Source organism: Mustela nigripes, chromosome 10 (assembly GCF_022355385.1).
Source record: "Mustela nigripes isolate SB6536 chromosome 10, MUSNIG.SB6536, whole genome shotgun sequence".
NCBI lineage: Eukaryota > Metazoa > Chordata > Mammalia > Carnivora > Mustelidae > Mustela > Mustela nigripes.
Genome location: NC_081566.1, coordinates 22,495,095 through 22,519,938, shown reverse-complemented (window position 1 = coordinate 22,519,938; position 24,844 = coordinate 22,495,095). Strand labels below are relative to the sequence as shown.

At 39.0% G+C, this 24,844-nt stretch overlaps 1 protein-coding gene across 1 annotated transcript in view; it reads right to left on the bottom strand.

The window, feature by feature from the left end:
- Positions 1-24,844, bottom strand: part of PLA2G4A (phospholipase A2 group IVA) — a 191,818-nt gene that overhangs the window by 88,856 nt on the left and 78,118 nt on the right. The window contains exons 6-8 of the mRNA XM_059413934.1: positions 24,465-24,578; positions 11,973-12,010; positions 7,292-7,433 (exon numbers count right to left, since the gene is read on the bottom strand). Of these exons, the coding sequence (XP_059269917.1) occupies positions 7,292-7,433; positions 11,973-12,010; positions 24,465-24,578 (294 nt within the window). The remainder of the gene's footprint in view (positions 1-7,291; positions 7,434-11,972; positions 12,011-24,464; positions 24,579-24,844) is intronic.

Genomic DNA, 24,844 nt, shown 5'->3' with positions numbered 1-24,844 from the left:
ATGTAGTATCTCAGTGCCAAAACTATCAAGTCTTAAAAACGATACTCGAAATTATGAAAAATACAAAGAGAAAGTTTTTTTTCTTGGGAAATTATTTAATTAACAAATCCTTTTCACTCAAGTGGGAAAAGGTGCTTTTAATATATAACTCTAGTGATATGATATGGAAGTTCATTTCATTATTAAGTATTTAGTACGATACTGACTTAAAATACTTTACTTGTGGTACATTTTTAAAGCACCTAGTGCAGTTGATTAAATACATTTTTTAATTTCTAAGAGAGTTTATCATTTTCTTGACAGGTAGGAGGGAGGACTACAGGTCAAAAAAGTTAAGTATTAGAATTTCCTACACCAGTTCCTCGCTAGTATCGTAATAGATGGTTATAGTCATTTGAATTGTTATGTGTTTGGGTTTGGGTTTTGTTAGCAGTATCACTTACAAATTATTCCTTTTTCTCTTTTTGTGGATAAAATCAGGCAAATAAAGGATGAAGATACCATAAACTCCACATTATTGAAATTGATTTCAATGCCCTTTACTTTGCCTCAAATCATCTCTATTTTTGCCAGTTTGGAGAAAAATATGGTACAAATGTCAAATCAGAACTCTTTCTTTCTCTATTTACTAAAAGTCAATTTTCCTCTGTTTTTACTGAAAGTCAATTTTCCAAAGTGCCAAGTAACTGCCATCCCCCAGCTCCGCAAAGCATGAGTCAAAACACCTGAAGATATACTGAAGGAGGTAGCCAAGACCTAGTTTTGCAACCCTCAACTGATTATTCCCCACCAATTATAAAAGGGGTCAGAGAAACTGTATTGAAAATGAGAGAGCCAACCCTATAAGTATAAAGGAGAACCAAATAAGGAGCACAGATTCTTTTCTTTTTAGAAGATTAAATGATCACATCACAGTGGTTATCCCAATATTAAAACTGTTTATAGGCTTTAGACTGCTTGCTTGTGCATCCTAGGTTTTTACTCATAATTATTATCATTATTAATGATTATTATTTTTTTGGATTAGAAGATGGAAGCAAAGATGACAATTACAGAGTCTGATCTGCTCGTGTATCTCCACAGTATCCGCAATGGTAGGAGCAGTCATGGCTGCCTAGACTGGGCAAATGGTAATACCTGCAGTGGGGTTTGCCTCCCCACCATCCTGTGCCCAGCACCGGCCCTCTCAAGGTGCTGTCTGGTCCATTTCTGGTCAGGTACATAAGCAACACCTTTGTACACAAAGGGAGGGAACTCACTAACTTGGTTTGCTTCAGGAAATGTATAAAAAGTAGTATATATTATCTCATTTCAGTCTATTTACAATTTTTTCCAGCACAGCCATCATTTCATATGCAAAATTTAAGAAGTGAGTTTACATGAAATTAAAATGCATTATTGTTAGTAGCATTTAGTTTTCATCTGGTCCCCCGCCCTTTCAACCCAGTAAGATCCCTCACTGAATGCCCATTTGCTTTATAAAACAAATTTAAACCTGTAGCAAATCCAGCGCCTGTCCCCATCTGCCACCTCCCTCCCTGCTTGGACACATGTGTTTCTGCATGCCTCCCCCGAGCCTGTTTCCCTGGGAGCTCGGTAGTCTTCAGCAGTCATGTGCCTTATAGTGAACAGCACTACTGAGTGGAGTCTGGGCCTCCTGGACGTCTACTTTGTAGACCAACTCCAGCTCTCTTACTCCTTGGCTCTTCACATCCTACCACCACCTCAGATGAGAAAACCTCAAAGTCCACCTCATGAGTCCTGAAACTTGACCCTTGGAAGCCCACAGCTCAGCACACCTCCCTGTCCTCCGCTATTAGGAATTCTACACTGTCTGCCTGCAATATTTGCAATCTAAGAGGGGAATAAGTATTGACAGTAATGGGCACCTGGGTGGGTCAGTTGGTTGTCTGCCTTTGGCTTCCATCATGATCCCAGGGACCTGGGATCGAGCCCTGCATCAGGCTCCCTGCTCAACGTTGGGGGATGGGGTGCGTTCTCCCTCTCCTTCTGCCCCTCCCCCTGCTCCTCCTCTCTCTTTCTCTCTGTCAAAGAAACAAAATCTTAAAAAGAAATAATTGATAGTATAAAATTCTGTCATCCCAACGAAGATAAGAAGCAAGAGGGAGAATATTCTGGAAGACGGAAACAACATACACAAGGAATACACATTCTCATGGACCACTCAAGCCTGACTTCTATTACCTCCTTCAGGAACTGTTCTGCTTTGCCTCCTCCTCTGTCACCAGATGGGCTCTCTTCTCTAGAATTTTCACTTAATTTATATAACAAACTTAATTTATATAACTTAAATTTCACTTATTTATATAATTTATAATTTCACTTAATTTATATAACTTAATATATTATTTACTTAATTTATATAACAAACAAATACAGATTAGCACTCATAAAGTGTATTATTTAAGGTCCACTTTATACTTCACCCTAAGGCTTCTATCTGTTTAAACTGAAGTTATTTCATATAGTCTGCCTTGAAACACGTTTCTCTTATATTCTCTGATGAAGGTTTTAAGTAGAATTCCCTTCTCTTGCTTCCCCACTATTCCACTTCCAGATTTTAGTCCCCCAACCAGCCTGGCTTTGTTACGGTCAGTTACTAGGGAACAGAAATGATAGATTAGCATTTCCCTTCGCATAAGACTGTAATCTAGAAGCTTCATCTGACCAAAAGCTATTTTCAGACAAGAAAATTTATAAGAATGGCCTCTAAACAATCCAACTATGTCCAAAATCCCCATGTACACAGTCTTACAGATCTCACTCAGAAAAGATTCCAGGCCTCTATTCATAGAGAAATTACACTAATCAGAGACACTGTTCTAACAACAAGCTTGCTTATCAGATTTGAATTCCACAACAATTAAAGCTGAAAAAGAAAGGAGTGGTTTGAAGAAATTACTTCAAGGAAACACATAAAGTATGGAGAAATGGCAGTTGATTGCAAATGAAACAGACATGAGAACATGCAGATCAGTTCAATCTGGACAAGGAGTAACATATTTTAGAAAGACTTCTCTTCAAATGATTCAAATCTATAAATTAAAAAATATATATATTCTCGATGATAAAAAAAAGTTTTAACAAGATTTTACTTGTTTATTTGAGAGAGTGAGAGAGAAAGCACGAGTAGGTGGTGGGGAGAGGCAAAGGAAGAGGGAGCAGCAAGCGCCCCACCGAGCAAGGAGCCTGATGTGGGACTCGGTCCCTGCACCCTTGAATCATGACCTGAGCCAAAAGCAGATCCTTAATCGAATGAACCACCCAGATGTCCCGAGAACACATTTTTTAAAAGTCTTAGTATTTCAAAGAATAAACTCTTGGGTTATGAGGCACCTTAACTATTTGACTAATTCATTATATCAGACAGAAAAGCTAAGATTTTATTAAATTGGACAATGACTGCCCTTGGGCGTTATGCAGCAGAACAGAAACACTCAAGTAGTACAGTCACTATTTTATTGAGCAACTACTATGTGCCCTTACAGATTGTGCTGGAAGCTTATAAGCTAGTACTTATCCTTTTACTTAATAAGAGACACAGTCTCCATTTTACAAGTGAAGCATAGAAGGGAACGAATGTGTCCAGGTTTATACTACCCAAATTTATTCAACATTTTAATTTGACACTGAAGTCCCAAGCTGGATGTTGTCTGTTTGTTGAACACTGGGAACAGGACAAGCAGAGTCTCTCCACCGAGAATTAAGCAGGACTGTTCTTTCTTCGTCAAACCGCCATGACAGCCTGTCCCTCGTATCATAAGGATGATTAGCCAGAACTGACTAGAAAGTGAAGTCTCATCAGAGAGCAAGGGAGTTGGGAGCTTAAGAGATCCCTGACTGAGGAGTAACATAAAAATAGGAAACTATCACATGTTTTGTGGGAATGAGTGGTTCTGAATATATTTAAAGTAATTATTTTGGACAAGAGAAAAAACTCTAGATGGAAAAAAAAACAACTACAGTAAAAGCTAGAATTCTAAGAACAACTTCCAAAAATATGAATTTAATATTTTTTGAAGAATATTCCAGACAGAAACATAATGACTCCATTCTCTACCCATTGCAGAGAAGCCAATTTGTATGAATATTGGGCCAAGTTTCATCTTCCCAGAAAGACTCCTTTTTTCCACAGAACAAGGAGTGCACCAGGGGGGTTGCAGCAGCAACTTTCCCTTTGCAAAAGGAAAACCTAAGGACAAAGGCCAACAGGGCATCTGGATCAATGTGTCCCACATACATTTTTCACAGAACAGTTCCAACTGGGATCTTTTCATCCAAACCTCCTCATCCTGTGTCTTCTCCCTAACAACCTGACACTGTGTTCCTCAGTTCTGAGTCCCTGATCCCTCTCCCTAGCTAAGGCATCCCCAGGTCGCAGCGCCAAGCAACTGCCCGAATCTGTCCCCTGACCCACACAACACAAGATTTACTGAGCATCCACATGTGCTAGGAGCCAGGCCAGGTGCTGGGAATGTGAACATAAATAACACAGACACTGTCCTGGGCTTCATAAAGCTTATATTCCACTGGAGAAAACAGACACTAAATGAGTATCTGTATAAGTATGTTTTAAGTCTGAGTGTCATCAATGCTGAGAAGATAATGCATGTATTTGTGCCACAGAGAATATAACGGAGACCTAAGGGACATGGGGGGGGGGGGAGGTGGTGAAGGAGACAGTCTCAGAAGAAGCTACGTATCTACTGCTTAAAGAACGGAAGGGAGGGTGCTAGCTACCTGAAAAGCAGGTGAGGTGGGGAGAGGGCAGGTACAGAGGAAGCACACTACAGGGAGAAGGAACAGTGTCTAGAAAGGCACCAGCTGGGGAAGGGTTCTGAGGAGACATGGAGCTAAGAGGCAGCACTCAGCGAAGGAGCGCGGTGTGAACTGGAAAAAACGGGAGTTGGAGAGATGCTGGGAAGCCAATCCTGAGAATGGTGGAAGGATTTTCAGCTCTGGTTTGGGAGCAAACAGAAGGTAGGGAGAGGGAGGACAGGCAGAGGTGGAACTACAGAAAACAGAGGTGTTGTGTTCCCTTTTAGTTCCCTTTAGATGGGAGGGATACCAGTTAAGAAATCAAGCAGGTGCATAAATATCAGCTCTGAAGCTCAGAAGGGAGGTTTTAAGTCCATGATCTACATGGGGAGTTCTTTGGACATAGGTGCTAGGTGACATCATGGAAGGGAGAGAAAATTCTTTAAAAAAAAAAAAAAAGATTTTACTGATTTATTTAACAGAGAGAGAGAGAGTGAGAGAGAGAACCCAAGCAGGGGGAGCAGCAGAGGGAGAGGGAGAAGCAGACTCCCCGATGAGCAAGGTGCCCGATGCAGGACTCGATCCCAGGACCCTGGGATCATGAGCGAAGTCAAAAGCAGAAGTTTAACCGACTGAGCCACCCAGGTGTCCCAGGAGAGAAAATTCTTAAGAAGAATGCAGAGTGAGGAGACAGAGTGTCTAAGGCAAAGAACACTTCTATTTAAAGAATGTACAGGGGAGGATCTGCTACAGGACCCTGAAAAGGCAGGATGAAAACGGGAAGAGGAGGCAGTCGGTGAACAGCAGAGAATGTTTCACAAGGTAAGGAGACACGGTCATTTGCTCTAACAGGGTCCAGGGAGACAGGGCAGGATCTTTTGCACTTATTAGTACAGGTGACTGGTGAAGCAGCTGCAGTAGAATCCTAAGGTCAGAAGCCTGAGAAAGTGAAGAAAGAGGACGAGAAGGTGTCGGAAACGTGGAGAAGTCTGGGAACACAAGGAGAGAAGTGGAGAGACAGGAGGAGGGAAGGTCCATTCCAGGCAGATTTTGTGGTTGTTCCTCTTATCCCCTTCCTATCCAAGTTGATATTTCTATAGCAAAAATTCATAAAGAGGTAGAGGCAGACAAGTCGGGAGGCAGGGAGTGGTCTTTGGAGGACTGGACAATTGAGACAGTTGCTATACTGGGGCTCCTGGCCGGGGCTGGCAATCTGTATCTGCTGTTGGACTTCATTTGGAAGAGAAGGAGCTGTTTCCTCCATGGAATTCCAGAGGGAAGCAGCAAAGGATAGCGTAATTTAGGGAACAGAGCACTCCTCTGGCAAGAAAGGAAGGCTTTGTCATCTGATGCCTGTTGACCTCTCTTTGATTAGGAGGCAAGTGTCTCAGCTGTGAGGGCAACAAAGGGTATCAGCCGCAGGGAGTGAAAGAAATAACAGTTGCAAATGAGTGGAAAGCAGTGAGGCAGCAGTGGTGGGAGGGGTGGGCGGGGACAGATTGCAAAAGAGCATCTGGCAAATGAAACTGATGGCCAGGAATTAACAGAGGTATCCATTTCTTGCTTTTTTCTTTTTCTAACAAACCCATTCCTTCCTCCAGGCCTGACTAACAGTCTTCAATTCCAGGAGGACCTGCCCATTACAGGGAGGGAAAGGTTTTCCTCAACCCTCTTAAGGTCTCTGGCTGGGTCTGAAAATTAAACTGACAAGAGAAATTAACAGGAAAAAAGCATACAGATTTATTTAAGGTAAGTTTTATGTGACATAGGAACCTTTCTAAGAAAATAAATACCAAAGAAACAGTTACAGGGACCCCTGGGTGGCTCAGGCAGTTAAGCCATCTGTGTCTGGCTCAGGCCATGACCTCAGGCTCCTGGGCTCCTTGCTCAGCGGTGAGTCTGCTTCTCCCTCTGCCTGTTCCTCCCCCTGTTTATGCTCTCCCTCTCTATCTCAAATAAATAAAATCTTTAAAAAAAGAAAAAGTTCATTCAATGATCCTATGGGGGAGGGGGTTTGAGGGAAGGGCAAAAGGGGTGAAGGGGGTGGGAGGTATAGGTTTCCAGCTATGGAATGAATAAATCAGGGAAATGAAAGGTACAGCAGGAGGAGTATCAAATAGTCAGGGGTACTATAACCGTATTGTGAGGTAACACGTAACAGACACACTTGATGAACTAACGTAACTTTGTATGTCAGCTATACTTCAATTATAAAACAATAAAAATAAAATAAATTTCAATGATCCTTTTACATCCAAACCTAAACTTTTCTTACTAATAAACATCTTGTTTGTGCATAAGTATGCCTATGTGTCATCTTTTTAAAACTATATCTGATCAGTATTACTAAATATGGGCAGCACTTCCTCAAAGAATTTGTATTTACGAAACACCTTATCTTAAAAAGCTGAAGATACGACACTCAATCAATCTCAGTATTTCCATATTTGGGTGCACTTTGGGAGACAGTGACTATTAAATTGCAGTAACATTTGAAACATTTCCAACTCACATCGCGTGTAGAATATAAACCTTCACTATTCTCTGGACCCAGGAGTTTCTTCATGTTTTCCTTTATGTTTTCTTTTCTCTGTTGTCTGAAAGTTTTCTCCTGATCACACAGAGCCATACTGAATCGGAGGTCTGGGGATGAACTGTATACGAAACAGAAGGTTATGAGCCAATGTCCCCAGCAGTCTTGTTATAAATCACCCAGTTCCCAGCACCTTCGCTGATGTATGCTTATTGCTCCCCTCAAGCCATTTCCTAGAAAGGGACGTGAAACAAATGATGGCTGGCTTAAAGCTGCAGGTTCCAAGGCATGTTTCCACAAAAACAAAAACAAGCAAACAAACAGCCCCTGATAAGTTCGTTTTATCATAGCCAAGATTTTGGGAAGTGCTTCAGAGAATAAACCTGTTTAGATCTGTTTGACACAGTATTTCCAATGTTGACGTGATGAGGAAAGCCTTCCCCTGGCTTTCCATCCCCCGCTTCTCCATGATGCAACACTAACATTCCTAAGAGTCTGTGTTCTGAGGAGCACACCTGTAGAAATACCATCTTTAATAAAATGCCTTGTCTAAGAGATGTCCCCCTGTGACCAAAAAAGGAACTTCTAATGGGAGTAAATCTTACACATTATTATACAATGTATTATTTTTATAACTCTATATCACAGATCAAAACCACTGAAGCTCTGAAAGGTTAGGATCACAGAGCAAATATGTGATGTATTTTCCACAATGCAACAATGCCTCCCAAATGAGGTCCAACACTGAATTCTGAAACCAGCTACTGAAATTAAAAAAAAAAAAAAAAAAAAAGAACAAAAAAACCCTAGAAATCCATGTTGCGATGTGAAGAAATCCAAACGTACAAAGCAAGAAGTTTCCTAATCAAATATTATCTCTTTACTATTCATAAAAGTGAGTCCTTCCCTTTAGAATGAATTAAGTATCATTTCTGTTAATTCAGTGTATTTCTTTTTTTTTTTTTTTAAGGTTTTATTTATTTATTTATTTGAGAGAGAGAGAAAGAGAAAGCCCAAACAGGGGGAGAGACAGAGCAAGAAGTAGGCTCCCCGCTGAGTAGGGAGCCTGACATGGGGCTCGATCCGGGAACCCTGAGATCATGACTTGAGCCGAAGGCAGATGCTTAACCCATTGAGTCCCCCAGGCACCCCTAATTCAGTGTATTTCTTCCAATGTATTTCTTCCAGTGCATTTCTTTCTTCTTTTGGTATGTAGACCAAAAGAAGACACTCAGTAGCCTCTGGGCCATGTACTCTAATGATATTTGATCACTGCAAATATTTTAATTACTACTTCCCAAGGGACAAATATGGGTAACTAAAAAAAAAGTATATATGATTAAAAATAAAGAACAGAAGAATATTTAGTTTCACTAGCAAATTTTTAAAATATTGCTGTTATTAATAATTTTTTAAAAAACTTTATTTTATTTATTTGACAGAGAGAGATCACAAGTAGGCAGAGAGGCAGGCAGAGAGAGAGGGAAGCAGGCTCCATGCTAAGAAGAGAGCCCAATGCGGGGCTCGGTCCCAGGACCCTAGGATCATGACCTGAGCTGAAGGCAGAGGATAAACCCACCGAGCCACCCAGGTGCCCCACTATTAAGAAACATTTGAAGTATCTATTTTCTAGTTCCTGGGAAAGGCAAAATAACACTGTTGTCATATATTCATTTTGGGAATAAAAATTTGCACAATACTTTTGAAAGTTGTTCAGTGATGAGCACCAAAAATAATTAAAATGTGTATTCCCTTTGAGCAATTCTATTTTTGGTCATCTATTTTAAGAAAAGTAACTGTAGGGGCTCCTGGGTAGCTCAGTGGGTTGGGCCTCTGCTTTCGGCTCAGGTCGTGATCTCAGGGTCCTGGGATAGAGCCCCGCATTGGGCTGTCTGCTCAGCAGGGAGCCCGTTTCCACCCCACCACCTGCCTTGCTGCCTATTTGTGATCTCTGTCAAGTAAATAAATAAAATCTTTAAAAAAAAAAGAAAACTATAAATTTTGAAAATATCATTTAACCACATTATCCAATATAAAAATGATCATTATAGTATATCAAAGCATGAATCACACAGTTATTAAATTTGACTATTATGAGGCTTAGGCAACAAGGAGGAAAAAGATCAGAGTGAATGAGTGATTTTTAAGTTAAGCCTTAGGATAAACTCTCTGTTATTTTTTATTATAACATATTAGGTTGGGTACCTCTAACCATTTTAATAAAAATCTCACCTACACAGTTGTCTCTGTGAACTCATCTCAAAATGTGTTTCCTTTTCTGCTCCTAAGAGAACCACTACCTTAGACTTGCTCTTTAGTCTTCCAAGGTATTAATTTATAATTTTACAGTATATATTTATATCTCTAAATTACAGAGTCATTTTACAGTTTTTTAGGTTTTTTTAAATGGTATCAACTGTATGTATTCTGTAATTTCTTCTCCATGAAACATTTTGTTTTTGAGATTCACATAAATAGATATATAATTAGAAATAATTCAAACATTTTTACTATTATGGAGTATTTCCATGATTAGAATATAATTTATTTATCTATGAACATTGGGGTTAGTTCTAATTTCTCTAAACTATTACAAACAGTTTTACTATGAACATGTGGTGCACATGTGGAAAACTTTTCTTATATCATATTTATATAAAACAATATATGCTTTTTCTAAAGGACATCTCATTAAATCATCACAATATGCTTATAATGCACTTTCTTATTTTACAAATGAATAAAAAAGTGATTAAAAATCTTTCAGCTGTTCACATAATTAGCAAGAGGCAGATTTAAAACTAGGACTTCTCATTCTGGAACTCATGTTCCTTATAATATACAATGCTGATCACTATCTTACATTAAGCACAAGGAGTTTCATTTTTTAAAAAAGATTTTCTTTATTTATTTAACAGAGAGAGAGATATCACAAGTAGGCAGAGAGGCAGGCAGAGAGAGGAAGCAGGCTCCCTGCCAAGCAGATAGCCCGACACAGGGCAAGATCCCAGGACACTGAGATCATGACCTGAGGTGAAGGCAGAGTCTTAACCCACTGAGCCACCCAGGCGCCCAAGAGTATGATTTTTTTTTGAGCAATAAATACAGATGTTTAGAAGATATTAGTATAAACTGTAAAAGAAAATTCAACATATTGAGTAATTTTATAAATATAGTAAGAGAAGTTTGGTTCATTTATTTCCTCTTTCATGTATTATCTTTTTTTTTTTTTTTTTTTTTTGACAGAGAGAGTGAGAGACCACAAGTAGGGGAGTGGCAGAGAGAGGAAAAAGCAGGCTCCCAGCCACGCAGGGAGCTCAATGCAGGGCTCAATCCTAGGATCCTGGGATCAAGACTTGAGCCAAAGGCAGATACTGAGCCACCCATGAGCCCCTCGTGTATTATCTTTAACTCTAATTTTCTTTCTTGATTTTACTTTATATCCAATGGAAGACATTCCATGGAAAGTTGACTTTTTCTTTAAAGAACATTTCCATTTCAGAGACAAAACAAATGAACACGTAAAAACAGAGTTTGATTAAAAGTCATTATAAATGTATAGTAAGTTGCTTCTCGACAATGTATCTTAATTAGCTGAGTTTTTTCCTACATTTTTTGACAATTATGGTTTTCTACAGTGAATTTCTTTTACATGCTAGTGGCCTAATTACAGCACTGAAGACCATTTCCCATTAAGACAAATAGCATGACCTCCTTGTCAAATAATAAAAATTTTTCTAATTTCATGCTATAAAATATACTACTTTGAAGCAAGAATCAACACAATGCAGAGTAACACAACTCAATTACTTGGACTGCCCTTTGATACTTCCTGACATATCTTCAGGGACAGTGGTAATTTATGTAGTAATTTACTAAGCTCAATCAATGTGTTACGGGAACCAAAATAAGAGAAAGAAATACCTAACCCAATGTCAACATATCCATCCTCACTCATTTGGCAAATCACACAACAGGAGAATATTACACTGATACATGTGGTGTACTAGTGACTTTGGTAAAACCCATTTTCACAGGGAAGTTCAAGGAGACACAGAGAGTTTGAGGGAGATGGGATGTAGTGAACTCAGCGTTAGATCTGGCTCATTCTCCAGGTAGGCCTGCCTCCTCTAAGAGGTACCATTTGGAAATAAATAAATAATTTCCCAACATGTTTTTGGAGACAACTTTGAAAGAGCTTCTTGGAACTTTACTACTTGCCGTCCTGCTGATCTCCATGTACAAAAACAGTCTCAATCTTCATTTTTTGTTTTTTATAGTTTCCTGTTTCTGTTTACTTTCATGTTTTTGAATATCTATCTGAATCAACAATGAAAAAGAGACTTAAATAACCATATTTGTTCATTTCTGTGGGAAATGAACCTCAGGGAGAAACTCTCTAAAAGCTCTTATTATTGACTTTACAAGCCCTAAACTCTATTACTTAAAGACCAAACTACAGGAAAATTATGCAAAGATATTATATTTACTATTATTTTTTAATGCAGTAGCTAACATGGAAGAGCTAAAGAAAAGTCTAATACATTTTTTATACAAGTTTCAGAATTATTTTATATTTTAAAAGTTTACCCTTTAAAAATTAAAATAAGTCAGTGGATCACTCACAATATTTTCCACCCAATGAAATAAATGTACTTACCAAACTTCAAGAGACATTTCCAGAAACATTTCAGTGACCTAGAACAGATGTATTAATCAGATTAGGCCATAAAATGGATGTGTGTTACATATAAGGCAAACAAGGTCAAAACATTTTTTGAGTGCCAGATAATTTTTAACCTAAAAGAATTCTAAAAATAAAAGTAATATAGCATCATGAAGACCCTAAATTATGGGTGTATTTTAATTTTTATTTATATATAATTTTATTTATATATAATTTATATATATATAATTTTGCTATTCTTCATGATAAAGCCTATTTAATTAGTCATTTTAGTGAATGTAAGAATTGCCTCTATACAGTTGTTTTCCTCTTCTGCTAAAATGAAGTAGTTGAATTCTATAAACATTATGCATGAAATCTAAAAATTGCCTCTGAAGGTATGCCTATTACTCAGGAACTATCCCTGGGCCAAGAAAGCCTGGGTGAAAATGTACACAGGTGCATTTGTGACAACTGTGGGCTGGAATAAACTGGAGACAGAGCACCTATCGAAGATGGCAGTAGGACCAGGGGCCAGCCAACAATGGTCAGCTCAGGAAACATCTACAGATGTTTCCGTAGATGTTTGAGTTGGTGGGGTTGTCTGAGTTGGTGGGGCTCAGGTTTTCATTTTTTCAACACTGTGAGCCAACCAAATATATCAGAGGGCTCTGTCCTGCCAATGGGCCAATTGCGCCTTAATGGAAAAGAGAGTGATTAATATCTACAGAGAAGAAGAGGTATTAAAAGGTGTCTTTCCGAAGACTATACATCTGTTGTATGGAAAGACCTTCTCTGTATTAACCCCTGCCACTACTTATGAATAATGTAATTTTATACTATTAGGAGAACCAAATGAGAAAATGTTTTGCAGGTTGCTGCACCTGTAAAATGGTGCCTTTTTTTTTTTTTAAATATCAGTTACCCTAGAATATATTTAGAGTGAACCTGCCCAATACCTTTGAATAGAACAGAATTCGGATATTCCTCTTAAAAGGTGAAGAGGATATTTTTGGAAGCAACACAAAATGCTATAGATTATTGGCTTTGTTTTCTCTTTGGTCAGAGGATGGAAAAAAACAAGCTAGGAGGAGCTTTCCAAAAGGTTAAAATAAGTTCATGGCTAACTCTCAGGACTACATTTTATAAGTAAGAAAAAGGTACTGAACTCATCTGTACAAGAATTTGCCTCTCCCACTAGACTGTGAGCTTTATCTTATATAGATCTCTATTACTAGCTCATTGCACAGTCTTTGGTATTCAACACATAATCGATACATACCTGTTGAATTACTGTGCATGTGTGTGTGAGGGATCGCACAAGATGGTCTTTCCTTATCAAGAAACATTTCATTGCTTCTATATATACAATCATGGGTTGGTCTAACACATACAGCAGTTCCTCTGAAATCCCATGACCTTTATTCATCAAGGCAGCATATCACATTACTTTGAAGTTAACAAAACAATCAAGAACCCCAGTACAAATGGAATTATACATACCCAGATGAATCAGAGTTCAGTTTATAAGTAAAAAAGGCGACTGGCTTCTAAATTAATGTAACTGCTGTCCGTTCTACCAATGGTAGGCCTGCTCAAACCACATCCCAGTACATCGTGTCAGTACCCTATTTCTAAATTTCAAATGGAGTCTTTCCCAAAGAGAGCTTAGAAAATGTTATAGTGAATGAGGCCGCTTTGGACATTTAGTGAGAAAAACAAGATGTGGGTAAAACATGGTCTGTTTCTTTTCCCCCCCAAAAAAACATGAAAGCTGGTATTAAAATGAGACCAGATTTACTGTTTTTGTCACCAGAGGGCAAAATCACCACAGGAGAATGGAAACTCAAAGAACATTACGACTCTTCGTGAAGTTTTCTAACAAATGGAAAGATTTGAAGCTGGAATGGGCTTCCTAGTCCAATGTGCCTTGCGATGACAGACTTGAGAAAAAAGATGGCTCCCCAACAGGAAGGTCCCTAAGCAATCCAGGTGTTAAGATAATCAATGCCTGGTTGTACCTAATGCCTACTTGTCCCAACAACTTAATAAATAAAAGGAAAATCAACTACGCTATGTTCATAATCACATTTGTCTTTGCCACAGAATGTCCCTTCTATAACCACCCACAGTGCTTCTTGGCTAAGACGTCCCTAATCCTAGACTGACAGGTAAGACTTCCTAAATGAAGGCAGGAGGGGAGAAGGGAAGACACAGGATTTTCCTGCCATGCAGGGTAAAACAGAATGTGTTGTGGTGGGACTTGTCACATGGATGGGATCCTCATTTCCACATGTTGCCCAGGTGGATCACCTACGATCTGGAGGAAATTTTAAACTCTCCCACCTGATGTGCCATGCTCAGACATGCTATGAAAACTGACATTTACAATCTTGCCGCACCTTTTAACCTGAAACATGTCATTCAGATGCGATAGCCACAAAAACATGTACTTCCTGTGAGGCATGAAACAAGTCTTGTAAATTCCTCCCCACCCACCACATCACGGTCTTCCACACAGCTCGCAGTCTCACCGCAATCTGAAGGAAAGGTGACCGAGTCTCTCTGACTCTCCCCAACCCCGTAACTGCCTAGCTAGAAACCAGACAAATGAGAAGAGCTCCACCTCTTCTAGGAATTATAAAAGTAAGAAGCAGACTGTACTCAGTGTACGTTCTTGTGGAAAACAATAATCTCATCTTTGAATTCCACAGAGGAAAGCAACTGCAAATGCTTACAATGGGAGATGTTCACCTGGGGGGTAGGGAGATGGGGAGAAGGTAAGGATCTAGAGGAGAGAAACCATATCAAGAAGCCATTTCAGATTTTAAAATAATTTACTTTTTAAAAGATTTTATTTATATATTTGAGAGAGAGAGAGCAAGTGGGAGAACACATGGGGGAGAGGAAGAAGCAGACTCTCTGGTGAGCAGAGCGCCCAATGCTGGACTGGATCCCAGGACCCCGAGATCATGACCTGAGCCCAAGGCAGAGGCTTAACCCACCCAGGCTTCTCTTAAAAATAATTATTTAAAGTACCTAACTGGGGCACCTGGGTGTCTCAGTGGGTTAAAGCCTCTGTCTTCTGCTCAGGTCATGATCCCAGGGTCCTGGGATCAAGCCCTACGTCGGGCTCTTCTGCTGGGCAGGGAGCCTGTTTCACCCCCCCTCCCCCACCTGCCTCTCTGCCTACTTGTGATCTCTGTCTGTCAAATAAATAATAAAAAAATCTTAAAAAAATAATAAAGTACCTAACCCACTAATTTACTTGCAAACTTTCCAATATCATTTTGAAATGATAAAGCTAAAGTAACAAGCATAGTGACTGCCTGGCATTAAGAGGTTGTTTAAAATTATTATCATGAGGGCACTTGGGTGGCTCAGTGGGTTAAAGCCTCTGCCTTCCGCTCAGGTCATGATCCCAGGGTCCTGGAATGGAGCCCCGCATTGGGATCTCTGCTCAGTGGGGAGCCTACTTCCCCCTCCCTCTGCCTGCCTCTCTGCCTTCTTGTGATCTCTGTCAAATAAATAAAATAAAATCCTTAAAAAAATGATTATTATGAAAAGACACACACAAATGATTTGAAGCTTGAGAATCTATCCCATTAGTAAAGAGCTCTTCAAATATGCTATGCCTTTGATTATTAATACAGTCCAGCATTTACAACCTTCACTTTCAAAAAAACATTACTTTGAATTCTGATCCCTCCTGAGTCTATGTACTCTTCCCCACCAACCCTCAGAAAAATAAAAAAACAGCTGATCCCCAGGCAGATTTAATAATCATTTACATCTTTTGAGAGAATAATAGCATATTTTCTGTTTTATCTGTATATACCTGACCCATACAAGATAAAATAAAATTATGTTTCAAAAATAAGGGCCACTTTTACTAAAAATCATGTTTCCATATGCTGTAACCCTATCCAGTGAAGAAGGAAGCAGATGTGGATCTCACAAGAGGCAATTCAAGGGCAGAGCAGAAATTAACAATTCCACCAATACAAGCCAGATCATGTCTAGGTAAATTTTGCAAGTTTAAAATTGAACAAGATACTGCTAAAGTCACTTTTTAAAATATATATGATGTTTATTTTTTTAAATTGAGATGTAAGTAACATTTAACATTATATTAGTTTCAGGCACATAACACAATAATTTAACATTTTTATATATTGCAAAATGATTACCACCATGTACTGTCTAGTTAAATATACAACTTCTTAATAAAATAATATTTGCATTTACTACCAGGAATCATCTTAATCCATTCACCTAAGAATTCAGGATAATTGCTTCCCTCCCCCCCAATATCACAAATGGTCTTAAAAGATTTGAACAATTAAAAAATACACCATTTCTCCTATAGTCATGTTCTCCTCTATCATGCAGGGTTCCTCCCTACATTTGAGGATCATCCTTCTTTCCTTGATTTAAGCTCCCTTTCCCTCCTTATGTAGAGACTGGAAATTCTAAACCAGATTTCCTAGAGCAATATTACCAAACCAAAATGCTACCTCTTTTTCTCCAAATGGGAATGTCTCAGACTCTAGTTTCTCCTTTTAAACTTAATTTACTTTCATGATTCCTGTCTGAGTACTTCCCAGATTTTCTGTATTTCTCGTAAGTGCATTCGTTTATCCTTTCATCCAAAAGTGATTCAAGCATCTAATGTGTATCAGGATAGGTATGCAATAATAATCAAGCTGAATGTATTCTACTCCTTGATGGAACTTCAGGCCAGTAGAGGACCTAAGGAGACAAGAACATTCCTAAAATGCCCTATAATTTTAAAGTTATAAATTGTGAAAGTGTCAAAAAAGACTCACTTACGTTTCTATTGCTAGCATCCTCAAATGAAAACGTGTTCTCTCCTAAAGCCAGGAGTTGTTTGACCTGTGTTTGAACTCTGACCTGTACCATCTGATGGCATTCACCTCCTAGCCAAAGATCCCCCAGACTTCTCATAAAAGAATAGAGTCCTCTTGCTTCCCCTCCAAACTTTGCATTGTCTCATTCACTTAGCTAAACTGTAATCTTAGTCTTCACACATGAATACGTAGTTTTCCAAAGAAATCATCCTGACACTAACTTCACATTCTGAACTCAGCATCAAAACTACCAAATTTTTAGAGCTTTGCCACTCTCTCTTCTATAGAACGACCCCATTCATCTTCCAGCTTGTAATCATGAATAGGCAACAATCAAAGAAAGCAATCAGTCAGAAGCAGATGACACTGGAACCAGGAGACGTGGCTATTTTTAAACAATACCACTAACATCTAAATAAAGACGGCAAATAACAACACCACCACACCACGTCAACCTGAGGGGCTATCTTCCTCAAAGTACTGGCCTAAACAAACAAATTTCAGCTAGAGAATGAAGAAGTGTAATCTTTCTCTAATGTCCCTCAGAACCTCAGCATTTTTAAGATTCTCTGGAAGAGGCTACTTTGTTTACACCAAACACAGCAAAGGCTGAAGATGTTATATCTTTCCATTTTAAAATGGGATTCTGTAACCCACTGTCACACATGATATATTCAGTAATGGGTGACTGGAGCATTTTTGAACTATGTTAAATGATCACTAAAGAAATCACTAAACTATATGCATATGTGTGTGCGCCCACGCGCACGCGTGTGTGTGTGTGTGTACATATTCATTTTGGTAAGTTCAAACAAATAAGTAAGCACATGACAGATAGTTAAATCTGGCCAGTTACCATGAGAATATCTAGTATTTATTAAGTGCATACTGGGCCAGGCACTGTTCAAAAATTTTCCATGTATTAATTAATTTAGCCATAACCACAACCTTAAGAGGTAGGTACTATGTATAACCCTGTTTCACTGATGATGATGCACGGAAAAGAGAAACAAAAAATAAAAAAAACTTGTTTAACATCACATGGGCCATTAAGTAGCAGGATCATGATTCCAACCCAGGCAGTGACTGACTGACTCTGAGCTTGGGGTCCAAAACATCAGGTCCTGCCAATTTCTTTCAAATGACAACTGTGATGCTCTCTCACTTTGTGACTCCAATAAACACAACCTAACCCCAAAGGCCAGGGAGAAAACAAAACAAAACAAATGTGGACCCAGCCCTAAGACTGGCTTTTTCCTAAAAACAACAAAAAAATAATAAACAACCAAAAAAGTTCAAAAATCGAGTGATAAATCAGTCTTGGGAAGAGCCAGATGGATCCAGTGTAAATTCCCACTCTGCAGGTCCAGCTGGTCTCACTGTCCCGAGCAATCATTCCACTCAGCTCCTGCAGACCCGAGAAAGCTGCTGTCGCACTCCTCATACTCGTCCCTGGCCACAGAAGTTTGCTAACAGCGGATTCAACCTTTTTGTTTCCACTAGGAAACGTACCCTGTCTCTTTGCCTCCTAACCTGCTGCTTCCTAATACATCTGAGGAAGAAGCCACATCCTGTTTCTCAAAATTCCCCATTACTGGGTCAAAAACCTTCCATAATTCACTGCTGTCGGTAAGAAAACGTCCAAATTCTAACATCTCAAATTTGAGCTCTGCCGTAGCTTGACCCCTGTGTACCCTTCTTCCTTTATGCACGAATGCTCTGCTCCCATCACACTGGTCTAGACACTGTTTCCTGAACATGCATGTCCTTCTGAGTCCCATGACTATGAGCAAAGGCCCAGGCTATTCTTTCTACCAGAAGGGTCTTCCAACCCATTCATGATCCAACTACATCTCTCCTTTAAGGACAAGCCTAAACTACTGGTATCCACTGTAACTCACTGAAAATCCCATCCCCCTTCCCCTCCCCGTTCTCATCTCCTACCACAATCCCTACTACTCTCTCAGTATGTTCCAGCATATTCTCTTCAGCGCTGTTACTCAACATGCCAGGCAAACTTCCATTGCCAGACTCTTCTTGGAGCAACTTCTGCCACATCCCCCACCCCCCAGTATCATCAGAGATGCTCTTAGCCACGTTTTTGGAACTGCATTTGCAACTCCCTTTACATACATAAACTCTTCTTTCCTCCTTCCCTGGTTTATTTAGCACTTATTGCTATCACTACCTAATGTAAGGAACTTTTGTTTATTTATCTTGCTTCTTGTGTCCTTTACTAAGTAGATTAGAAGTTCCGCAAGGGGAGGGATTCTTGGTGTTTTGCTCACTGCCGAATAGGTAGTATCTAAAGACTGTCTGACATACAGTAGGTGTTTAATAGTTGTTTGTGAAATGAATGAATAATTCCATCTTATAACTCTCACTGTGTATATTATCTACACTATCTATTTGGCCTTAAAATTATACAATGTAAATACTAAACTCTACTTAATGATATGCTAAATGTTTAGGGGTGAAGGACAGTGTTATCTGCAATTTGTTTATTTATTTAGAAAGTGCATGAGTGGGGGGGAGCAGAGGGAGACAAAGAGACAGAAGCTCAAGCAGACTCCCTCCTGAGGCAGAGCCCAACCCAGGGCTGGATCCCCTGACCTCAGCACCACAGCATGAGCAGAAACCAAGAGTCAGATGCCCACTGGACTGAGCCATTCAGGCAGCCTCTCAATTTGTCCTTAAATGCATCAAAAAAGTAAGATGGTTTGGAGCACGGGGTGGCACAGTTGGTTAAGCAGCCAAATCTTGGTTTCAGCTCAGGTCGTGATCTCAGGTTTGTGAGATTGAGCCCCATGTAGGGCTCTGTGCTCAGTGAGGAGTCTGCTTAAGACTCTCTCTCCTTCTCCCTCTGTCCCTTCCCGCCTCACCCGCTCTCTCCCCCCTCTTTAAAATAAACAAATGGTATTTAAAAAGTAAGATGGTTTTATGGATGAGTAGAAGGACAGATACATGGCAAAGTAAACATAGTAAAACATGAATTGTAGAGTCTATGTGTCAGTTATATAAATCTTTCAACTTTTTTCCATGCTTAAAAGTTTTTATAATAAAATTTGGAGAAAAATATAACACTTCAGAAAGCCCTTCCCTGACTATATAAACTTCAGTTGCCCACCAACTATTCCTCATCATATCCCTCTGCTCTATTTTCTTCACAGTATTTCTCTCTAGAGGATATTGTACTGACTGTTCTTTGCTTTCTGTTTCTATATACCTCCCCCATTAGAATGCAAGCTCTCTGGGAACCCAAACATCATCTGTCATGTCCTCTACTGTTTGCTCATCACCTAGAATACTGCTTAGAATACAAGTGATTAATAACTCCTAAGTAAGTAAATTAATGAACAGATGCTTCATGACAGTACTTATTGTATTACTTACCAGTTTACACATGAATGTTTTACTCCTTTCCAAATAGAGTACTAGTTTCTTGAAGATGAACTTGTTGTAGCTTTCTTAACATTTAGCAAAGTATTAGCTACAAAATTTTAGCTGCTCAAATTCTCATATTAAAACATAGTCTACCGGGGGGCTGGGTGGCTCAGTTGGTTAAGTGTCTGTCTTTGGCTCAGGTCACGATCCCAGGGTTCTGGGATGGAGCTCTGCATTGGGCTCCTTGTTCAGCAGGGAGTCTGCTTCTCCCTCTCTATTACTACTACTACTACTCCTCCCCTCTGCTACTCCTTACTGCTGCTCATGCTCTCTCTCTCTTTCTCTGAAATAAATAAAATCTTTAAAAAAAAATAATCTACTGATAGGTCAGTATTTTAAAATCATATAATAAAATTTTTTTGGCATCCCTGGGTGGGCACAAGGTGAAAAATTTTTATTATTGCATTATTATTGTTTTGTTTCCATATCTGTAAAATAGAAAGAATTAAAAATTCTTGAATGAAAATGGTCATATAAAAAAAGGTATTCTTTCTTGATCATAGAACTTTATAAATTAGAAAGGCTCTTACAGATCAATTAATCAAAAATTCTATTTTAGAGATGAAGAAAATAAGGCAGAAAGAAAGAGTGACAAATCAAACATTGTAGAGGGAGACTAGTGACCAAGACAAAATGAGAAAATGGATCTCCCAATTCCCTGAGTGGATAGTACAAGCCCGTGGGAATCTGGCAATCTCCCTCTGGAGACTCCCGTTCTTTCTCTAGCTGGCTGCTGGCCACAGAAATCACTCTCTGTTGACTCAGTATTGACTTCTGGATGACAAAATTTTGAAGAAGTTTTTGTTAATAATGTCTTGGCAGGAAACCTGTGTTCTCTCTTCTCTCTTGGTCAAATCCAAGAGGTTTTTTTTTTTTTTTTTTTACTGTTTCAGACTACTATAATCAAATTCAAGAATTGTTTAAAAACTTCTTTTTCTCACATTATTCCCTCGCAGTCTGTTCTGTCTCACCTCTGTGAACACTGTGGAAAGAAGCCTGTGCTCCTCTGAAAGATGGGAGGTAGAGGTGAGGCGGGGCTAGAGAGCATGCAAAGGGTAATGTTGCTGGAGCAGGGGGGGCTCTCCACCCAGCCATATGCTTCAAAGGACTCTTAAGAAAAGAGTGATCTAGAAAAGCTGTTTGGTCAACTGTTTTCTCAGGCTCACTAAAGAAACTAATTATGTAAGCTACTTTAAATGCAGGAATGTAGAAAGTCTTTTTTAGAGCCCGGAGGTTACACAGCTAACCATAGGAAATGACAGGAGAAGAGGAAATGCATGTTTCCCTCCAATATCTTCTCCCATGATCAGAGTGAAGACGGGGAAGGGGGGGGGAAGAACACATACTTTGGAGAGGCCAATCCATGCTTACAAAGCTCTCAACAAACATTTATTGAGAACCAGTCCTAGCAACTTGCTTTAGGAAGGTTGGGGGATGTTAGCCTCTAAACCTTACCCCACCACACATTGACATGTGCCTGCAAAGCCTCGTAACTTGCCAGGCCCCGACTTGCTTTCAAGACTCCATGCCTTTGCATTTACATCGTACTTAATATGTTCTAAGCACTCTATGTGCATACAGAAGTGATATATATATATATTTCTATACTTATATACTTAATATGTAATAAATTCTATACTTAATAAATACATAAACTAAGCACATTGGATCTTATGTAAAAAACTACATAAAAGTATAGTTATGTATAGATACATCCATGTGCATGCAATAATTTTTTAAGATTTACTTATTTATTTTAGAGAGAGAAAGAGAGAGAGTGGGGAGGGGCAGAGGGAGAACGAGAGAGAAACCTTAGCAGACTCTGTGCAGAGACTGACTGTACATACAGTATTGATATGTATTTCTATAACCAAGCATTATTATATATTTCTTTTTTTAAATATTTTATTTATTTGAGAGAGAGAAAGAGAGAGAGAGCATGAGCAGAGACAGAGGCACAGGGAAAAGCAGACTCTCCACTAAGCAGGGAGCCCAGTGCAGGGCTCAATCCCAGGACTCCGTTTGAAAGCAGACGCTTACCCGACTGAGGCACCCATGTGCCCCCCCATATATATTTCATATGTAATAAATTTTATACATAATAAATATATAAACTAAGAAATATATAATCTATATCTTATGTAATATGCTATAAAAATTACAATTAAAAATTACATCTGAATGTATTTAAAATACATGCATATGTAATATAATTATACTATATGTTATTATACGGATATATTATATATAAGTAATATTAAGTCATTTAATCATAAATGAATTATCATAAACTCTCTTATGAGATACTAGCTCCATTCTACAGATGAGTAAATCAAGACATGAAAGAGACTTCACCAGGATGAAACAGATAGTAAGGGACAGAGCGGGCATTTAAACACCAACCTAGCTTCCAATGCCAAGGCATTAACCACTATGTTCCCTGTTCAACCTATTCAAAATCATCTACTTGTACGCTGCGGTCACTGGCTTCCTCTGACAACAGTCTATCTTTATTCCGTCTTCCAACCACACATTCCTGATTGATGGCTTCTCTCACCGTAGGGTGGTTTCGTTTCTCACATGTTTCTATCTCCTCTGCCCACTTCCTGTCCCAACCCCCACCTCACCTCCATCCCCTCAAAGAGGTAACTGAGGGAAGAGGCTCCTGTGTCTTATTCTTTATTTTCCTTGCACCAAGCACAGTGGCTGGTACACAGCAGACTTCAAAAAACATTTGCTAGAGGAATGAACACCAGAACTTAAAAAAAAAAAAAGGCAACAGAACTATGGACAGTGTATCTCTTAGCACTGGAGTAAGACCTGTAGAAAACACTTCCTGGAGCAGCTGAAGGAGTCAGCAAGGCATATGGGACTGGAGTGTCCCCAAGATGGCTGGGCTGCCCCGCTTGCATGAACTGGTGAGGTAGCCCTTTGGGCTTAAGTTGGTTTCTAAACAGGCATACATTCATCTGGAAAATACAAACTATGTATTACCTCTGTGACTGGGCGTGCATAACCAGTATTCCTGACCTACAAGATTTTGGTTTAGGGTGAGAGGGAGGAGATAAGAAATTGAACAATTTAAATGACTCATACCATACATAATTATCTTAGGGCTTCAGAGAAGGAGGAGGTCACTTGGGATAGCAACAGAAAGGAGGTGAGAGTTAAGGAACAGTCAGGTTTGCGTGAAGACAGCAATTTGAAGTCACTCCAAGGATGAGCAAAAACAGGGTGCCTCTTCCAACAAGAAATTAATACATTAACCAGCTTTCTGGATCCTGGTCTGTCAGTCGTTTACATTTGTCACTGTAAACTTCGAAAATAGTTCCTTATGAAATTCAAAATCTAATGTTTGCTCTGTATTAATAATAATTTTAGGGCCTTGTGATTCCTAAATTATTGAAATTACAGAAACACAGCAAACCTAGAAATGTAAAAAAAAAAACCCAAAACCTATCCCTTCTGACTATTCCTGCTAACTTTTCATTGCTGCAGCCCTAATTATTTGAGGATTATTTGAGACAGAAATATCCCCCCATTGAGGCTTAATTTACTGCTAAACATGTAATTTTGGAATAGTTTGGATGTTCCAACAGTTTTCTTTAAAAAATTATTTTTTAATTTAATTTATTTGAGAGAGAACATGAATGAGGGGGAGAGGTAGAGGGAGTGGGAGATAGGGAATCCCAAGCTGACTCTCCGCTGAGCAAGAAGCCTGATGTGGGTCTTGATCCAATGCCCCTGAGATCATAACGGGAGCCCTGAAATCAAGTCAGACACTTAACTGACTGAGTCACTCAGGTGCCCCCCAAAAGTTTTCTTTTTGAGTTCTCTCTCTCTGCCATTCCTCTCAGATTTTGTATCTTCCTTTATCCTCTCAAAAGTTTTCGCAGACCTCCTGGGGTCGGGGGAGAGGGGAGTCCAAAGCCATTGCCTCACTTAGAGTAACAACAGAGATTAATGTCTCTATATTATTTAGTGGAATACTTCAATCAAAGCTTATAAATATCAGAACAATAAAAAAATTTGGACAGGAAGTAAAAGGGAACACGAAATTTTCTCTTTAAAAAGCACACATTCAAACAAACAAATAAATAAAAAAGATTGCAGAATAAATAAGAGTTTTATCTGACATAAGGTTGAAAAATAATCCTGTTGCGTCACTTACTTGGTTGAAAATAAAAGGAACCTCTTTCTTCTCTCCCACTTTCATAGAGGAAATGGGGAACGTTGCTGTCCCTAAAGTTTCATCCATGACATAATTGGCATCCATTAGTGTGACCTGTAGAGATTAAAAGGTATAGTACAGGAATACAATTTCTCTTCTATCTGTGGAAATTGTATCCAAAATTTCTACCACACTTAACAAAATGAGAGTTCTCAAATGATATTTAATAGCCAATCGAGGCCCTCAATATTCAACTGGCTATAATACTTTGTCTTTTCTTTCTGACACTAAAACAACCATAAACTTTTTCATTTTCCTGACTGACTTATTCATTATCATGTTTTCAAAAATGGAAACTTGTCATTTTGGAGTATGAGAAA